Source organism: Berghia stephanieae, chromosome 1 (assembly GCF_034508935.2).
Source record: "Berghia stephanieae isolate SIO BIC M18660-M18661 chromosome 1, UCSD_Bste_1.3, whole genome shotgun sequence".
Lineage (NCBI taxonomy): Eukaryota > Metazoa > Mollusca > Gastropoda > Nudibranchia > Aeolidiidae > Berghia > Berghia stephanieae.
Genome location: NC_088360.1, coordinates 39262500 through 39269826, shown reverse-complemented (window position 1 = coordinate 39269826; position 7327 = coordinate 39262500). Strand labels below are relative to the sequence as shown.

The following is a 7327-nucleotide window of genomic DNA, read 5'->3' as shown; positions in this document are numbered from 1 at the left end:
ACAATTAAAAATAACTGCAAAGTGTGTACAACACACAACAATAATACAATTGACACACCTATTACACATGTGTAATACTATAACACACTTACACACTATTGTTATAAACTGCTGATCATGCAATTTTTTATTTAACAATTTAACAAGGGTTTCTCATGCTTTTTATATTACTACTGACATAGTCCTGGATGGTCCTTTGGATGGACAGTTTACACAATAAAGAAGTGCGCATCCATCCAAGATCACAATCACACAAGCAGAGACAGTTTATTGCAGATTTCGCTTCAGAGCGGCTTTTGTAGTAGCAGTATGTCTTCATTGTCACTGAATAAAGATGTCGGCAATGACACCAGTTTGTATTTGAAGAGAGACTCCTTGTCAAAATCTCGACGAACCTTAGCGCAATAATAGATCAAACTTGTGTAGCAGCATAAAAGTTCTAACGGCACACCAACTTAAAATACACACTCCTTTGCTTGCTCAAGCAACCCCCAGATTTACAACCAAGAGATTTTGGATGGATGAAGTTACCGGCAACGAAGTCACTTGCTCCAATCACCGTGCCAAGCAACACATCGAGTGTACCACCCAAATTGATAGAGTTTATTCAATGCGGATTTTTCCCCCTGGAAAACCTTGGGAATCATCAAAATGTGGCTGTGTTGCCGCGCAGCTTCCATGCACAAGAGTTTGTAAATGCCATCCTTGATCACGAGAACTGTCGAAATCGCCTTTATCAAGCTGCTTCTGTGTCAAGCGACGAAGATATTGATGACGAGTGATTTAGTTTACAAGAGATACATGTCAGATATATGCCGAAAATTGTCATTCCATTTTTTTCCACCTGTAATTAGCAATGTAAAAAAGCAAAGGTGAAGAAAACTAAAGACTCAATACACGGCATGGTCTCTCATTATGGAGACTCTTTCCATATTTTGTGTGTGATCTGACACCTTTCCCACAAAATTAGTAATTTTCATTATCCTAATTATACTTTTACCGCTGTAGATTATCTAAATATCAATAAATAGCATAAATATCCAAAATTCGGTATTGGTCTTGTCAAGACTTATAATTTTATACCAACACACGGCAACATTAAGGCAGCGTGGCTCAGCGGTACGGTCTTTGCTTCGTACCCGAAAGGTACCAAGTTCAATCACCCGCCGCTGTGTGGCCTTCAGCAAGTCACCTCGCCTTAGCTCAATTTGCGCGTTGCACTGCGGCTGAGGCCTGGCTTATTCCAGTCTTCCCTTGGAATAGACCCCAGAGACGAATTTCCCCTATGGGATGAATAAAGGGAATTTTATTTTATTTATTTATTTTTATTTGTGTCATTTTACAAGACGATATTGGCAGTAACCTTGACCTTTTGGATATCTAAAATGCTAATAATTTGTCAACTATTCGGTCAATTTTAAAAATAGAAGTATTTTTGCATTAATTAGACTAAATCATTCATACTGTATACTATACAATGATTTCTGAGGATAAAAAATGACCTCTTCATGACCTTACTGACGTAATTTCTCAAAATGCTCAATATACTCAAGGCAGCACTTTTCAGATATTTAATCTAGAGATGTTCAACTTTGATAAAACGCATAAAAAAATTTGAATGAAGATTTTTTTTGGGTTCATGGTTTGCAACTGACTAAATGGGTAAGAGTGAGAAAGTAAAACCAAATTAAGAAACTAGGGAGAAGCACCAGTGTAAAATAATGATCTGAGCAAGTGTGGATAAAAGGTGCCAGACAAAGCAAGAAAGAAAAATACAAAAAAAAAGAACCATCCCCCCAAAAATCAGTCTACCTCGAGGTTTGTTCCCCAGTGGAGGTAACTGATTTTTTGAGATGTTTTTTTTTTCTTGTATTTTTCTTTCTTGCTTTGTCTGAAACCTTTCATACACACTTGTTCAGATTAAAACCAATAACGGCGATGATAAACGCTTAACCAAGAAAAACAATTTTCAATTCTTTATTGGTCAAACTTTACATGAGATAACAATTGAAACAAATTCGATGAAATGACGTAAGGAAATTATCCAAGATGGTCACTGAAATATGATGATTGTATTATTACTGATTAAATGGATTAAATATGGTGTAATGTAAATGGTAAGTTAATATAAAATTTAACATCAGCTGTAGACATATTACAAAAGTTTAATAAAGTTCAAATATATTAGATATGAATTGGATGTTCTAGATTTTTTCTAAGGTGCAATGGGGCATCAAACATTTACTACACCATCTCACTTTCACCATAGTTGTGAGTATTGTTGTCATGACTTTTATAATTGTCATCATCAATACCACTTAAACCATCAACATCATCATTATCATAATTATCTCCATTTTTGGTTATCGAGTCTTTGAGAGGCAGTCCTTTGGTTTCAGGCATTTGGGTGAACATTCCAAAGGAAACAAACATAATTGCGGCCAAAATCAGGTAGGAAGTGAACGCACCATGAGATTGGGTAGGAGACAGAAAGGGAGACACTATGCTGCCTATTCGAGCCACCAGTATTCCCCAACTCATGGCAATCCCTCTTATCACAGTTGGGTACAATTCCGTGGTAAATAGAACCAGTGAAGCCCACATTACATCAAGGCACATTTTAGCTGCGAAAACCAGTACAGTAGTACCTACAGACCCCGATGTAATGACTAATTCAAGAATGGCTGCTCCTAACAAACATGTGGCAATAAGTCCACTGAAAAGCAGTGCGGCCACTTTTCTACCCAAAAGGTTTGGGATGAAGATTGGTAAAGCAGCAAATGGAATACTAATAAAGGAAGAAATCAGAAGATTAATATAAAAGTTTCCAACCAGTGCTTTGATCCCAAATCTTATCGCATAAGTTGTTGCTGTAGCCGAAAACCATGGGATAGTTAGAAGAATTGTAAATTTGATGTATTCTCTCTTGAAGAGGTAAAGAACGTTAAATGTCTTCTTGACAACCACATCATTATGTTTATTAATAGCGTTTGCCATTTCTTGTAAATTCTCCATAGAAGGTAATGGCTTACCATTTGCAGTGGCAATTTTAATCGCAGCCTTTTTGAAAGTTTTGGATTTATTTTTAACCTCCAGCCATCTTAGACTCTCGGGTATCCACAATACAGGAATGAACGCAACAAATCCTATAATTGAATTGACTAGATGAACATAACGCCAGTTCTTCAAAAACATGCATGTCACAGCCCAAAGAGAAATAGAAATGCTCCAGCCTGGAATCCCTTGAAGCACGCTTCGCCATTTTTGCGGCAAAAACTCAGAGGAATATACATAATAAAGACAAATAATGCAGGCGCAACAGTTTCCGAGAAAAAAACGAATTGCAGCAAACATTTCCCAAGACACAGAGAATATAGACACGATGTTAAGGCATGCAATTCCCAACACTGCTCCGTAAACGACAGGTTTTCTTCCAAAAGCGTCTCCCAGATGTCCCGCCAACACAGATCCGGTAAATACACCACCCATTTGTATGGATATTATAACATTAGGTATCCATTTTTTGTCACAGAGAAGTCCCCATTCTGAAACAATTGTAGAGGTTGTTGGATCAAATTCAATATTTTTACAAGATTTAAACAATGGGCAGTTTTCTTTTTTAATGTGTCCATATGGTCTCTCTCCACCCGCTGATACTGTTACATTTGGTTGCGATTGCCAAATTAACTTTTTATATTCAGTTGTTTCCGCAACTTTGCTGACTTTATTACTTTCAACAATGCTTATGTTACCGCTGTTCAGGATGAGAGAATCGTTTGAATTAAGGTCATTACACCTCCAGCCAGGATTGTAGTTGCCAAATGCCATGAAAACCATGGTGAAAACAGAGGTGCTGTTAGCCAGCATGAACACACATAAAGCGACTATAACTTGAAACTTGCCACAACCGACGAAATTCTCAATGAGGACTCCTGTTTTGCCTGTTTAGAAATAGAATGGTAGGAAAAACATATCAAGTAAAAACATTCAGGTTAATGTAGGGTACTGTTAGATCTGCATGCAAACTATTATATAAATAATATTACATGCTTGTGTGATAACCGAACGCAATTATAGGATTGACAGTATGTTTTTCCATATCAATTTGGATCTTTAGACTTGTAAATAAGTTAAATCATCGCCTCTCAACTGTAAGCCACTGTATTTACCGGTTACTATGACATTTTTATTCGGAAAATCCTTGACAACCCTGTCATAGTATAACTTCTAATAGCTCGTGATCGTACTCAGCCGCTATAGTGCTTATGCGATACGATTTCTCTCGTGACCATAGTTTCTGTCATTAAACTATATTTGAAAAGATTGTCCGTTAAAACGTATGTTTGGTTTGAGATGAGATTGTACTGAAACAGTTTTATTTAGTTTAATAATAATGACATCATATATAGCGAAGGAAGCACTCGGATGTATCAGTGTCAGCAAATTAAATATAAATAGACGTCTACTAGATGTACGTTGAGCTTTTATTTTCAATGGTGTAAAAATGATATATCATGCACATTAATAGCGGTACAAGAGAAGAAAAAAGCAATTTATCGCACTGACACAACTTGAGCACTACGACTATCTTGATTTTAAGAAGAATATATTATGATCTTTAGTTTTTGCATGTTATATATACATCTATTTTCAGCATAGAAGTGGGTTTTTTTCCTTTGTGAATTTTAAAGAGCATAGCATTTTTTATAAGTTATTTCAAGATAATTTTACATGCGGAAAATCTTTCCAAATGTTTTTCTGCCGTCTGTTTGAATTTAAGTGATGTCATAATGTTTTAATTGTTTTTGTTATTAGCTTAAGAAGGGTTTTGAGCCCGAAACGTCCCGTGCTTGTTATTTTGTTCTTTTTGAAGTTGTGAAACTCATTTTTTTTTCATTACTGTTTAAAAAATCACATACAGTTTTGTACAAGATTGCATGCATGCACCCAGTTGAACAATGATTTGCATTTTAAAACAGAACTTAAAAGTTGGATCCATGGTATTGCTAAAGGAGGGTTAATGGAACCAACTGTTTCGGTGGCGTCATAATAATATTTACGAGTAGTTGTATTTGAAACCCCGGATTGCCTTGAATCCCTGTCAAAGAGAAGAATGGAAAACCCAAGGTACTTGAGAATTGATTAGTTTTAATGAAAAAATGAATATTTATTTAAGATCTTTTCGAGCTTCGATCCCATCCTTCAAACAAACATCACAGCGTCTCTTTCCAATTATAATTTCCTGAGTTATAACTGAAAAGCGGCAGTTTTGTTGACAACTTCTGTTGTAATACATTTGAAGTAAATAAATATAAATCCATAGCTTCTGTTATTTGAACTTGTTTCTACAAATGAGCATAAAAGACCTCAAGAAGTTATTCATTTGAAAATAAAAACACTAGATCTGGATTATGACTTCAACACAAGGACTTTCTCATAATGCAAGACTGCCGGACACCAACTAATAATTTGTCCATGCACTCGTTCATAAAACAAAACAGAACAAATAATAGATTAAAAGTAAGGAAAAAAAATAGGAATTTAGCCTAAAGATAATGCGTAGATCAGGACCAGCGATTTCAAACGAGGACGTTGGATACCATTGGTTAGTTTCCAGGCGCAAGAAAAACTCATTTTAAAAAGTTGTTTGGCTTAGCGCGGAATACACAAATTAAACGAATTAATATAAACTGTATATGTACATTTAAATAACTTGCTTCACGACTTTAACATGCTGAATAAGCCTTTTATGTGGGACCAAATTTCTATTTTATTTTGTTAATGTCACTTGTTAGGGGCCATTCATGTACCAGCATTATCCATCAATGCGTATAATCAGGTTCCTATTAACACCTTTGTCGATTTGGGTGATTCATGTGAAATGCCTTAATCAAAGTTTTAAGATCATAGTCATCCACTGGGTAAATGATCACGCTCAACATCGCTTAAATTTATTATTAGACAATACAGCCAGCCTATCACTGAGCTATGATTTAACTCTCTGCTTACAAAGAACAGGAAAATGGACACATTTCTTACGATTCAGCCAGGACATTTGATATCTATCTTACTCATCAAATTATTTGAAATAAATCTTTGTTATACTCGTAACTACTGCATCAGAACTTCACACTACCTTGTAACGATGGTTTTTCTGAAGAAAAATTTACATGGTGTGTCCTTGTTGCTCTTGAGATTTAGCAAAACAATCTATTTTTGTAGTGGATGGTTTATGACTCTTATGAAAAATGGGGGCTTGCAAGGGGAGCGTTAAGCCTTCCCTTGTCTGTCTCTTAATTTGAAGCAATATGAATAACTTCCAAATGTTGGACTGAACGCCTTGGTACTTCTAACACGATATGTGCAAATTATTTCAAACTGGATGCAAACTTTTTTATCTCTCTTTTCAATAAATATATTTTGCATTTGTAATTTTCATCATTGTAAACATTTCTAAAAACAAGTCGTGTAATCATAGATGTTGGTCCTCTTTGATAGAACACGCATGTGCAAATTATTTCAAACTGGGTGCAAACTTTTTTTTCTCTCTTTTCAATAAATATATTTTGCATTTGTAATGTTTATCCCTGTAAACATTTCTAAAAATAAGTCAAGTAATCATTGATGTTGGCCCTCTTTGATTGATATTGTGTCATTTACCATTGTTCAAGTATTTAAGTTTGATGAACAAGATTAGAAGTCTTCTCTAAGATTCAACTTTAAAAAAAAAGAAAATAATGCATTCCAACGAACTTTTAACTGCACATTAGGTTTATCGGAATTTCACCTGTTTGAGTATGTGTGTCACTGTCCATCTTCAGTTGTAACAATGTTATCTGATGCTTTGAATGTATGAAAAGTGATACACACTGTCTTCGCAAACGATATGATGTTACTGATAGTTAATATATATATATATAAATTGCAAAATATTGCTCACGTTAATAGCTTCCAGATGCCAATTAGTGATGGTTTTAAATTATGAAAGCATAATAATATTATTACAATGCTTTGCATAGCAATATATTCATTACATGCTAGAGATAAAACTGTAATTTAACCCTTTGTAACCAATGAACAGTTCCTATCGTCATCAAATCACCAAACTGAAATATTTTACTACTGATGTGTTATATAGAACACTTTCAAAGTTATTTTAAAAAATTCATGACCACCTTGGGGTCAATTAAAAAATGGTACTCAGGAGTACCGCTGGGCACTCTGGGTACTGGTACTGTTAAGTACCGAATAAAAGGTGCCCAAAAATAGGAGTTACAATTAGTCTTTTTGTAAAGATAAACATCTTATTCACTTTTTATCCGAAAAA

General features: G+C 35.0%; 1 protein-coding gene across 3 annotated transcripts; it reads right to left on the bottom strand.

Annotated features, from left to right (window-relative positions):
* Nucleotides 1–1962: 1962 nt before the first annotated feature.
* Nucleotides 1963–6966, bottom strand: LOC144974100 (organic anion transporter 3-like). Of its 3 annotated transcripts, none has more exons than XM_078917012.1 (2): nt 6941–6966; nt 1963–3941 (listed from the first exon to the last, which is right to left on the bottom strand). In XM_078917012.1, the coding sequence occupies exon 2, from the start codon at nt 3865–3867 to the stop codon at nt 2245–2247; it is 1623 nt and encodes a 540-aa protein (XP_078773138.1). In that variant the 5' UTR covers nt 3868–3941; nt 6941–6966; the 3' UTR covers nt 1963–2244. The 3 variants fall into 3 exon arrangements, with proteins under 3 accessions (XP_078773138.1, XP_078773124.1, XP_078773131.1); XM_078916998.1 differs by lacking the exon at nt 6941–6966 and adding an exon at nt 6788–6890; XM_078917005.1 differs by lacking the exon at nt 6941–6966 and adding an exon at nt 6137–6420.
* Nucleotides 6967–7327: the final 361 nt, after the last annotated feature.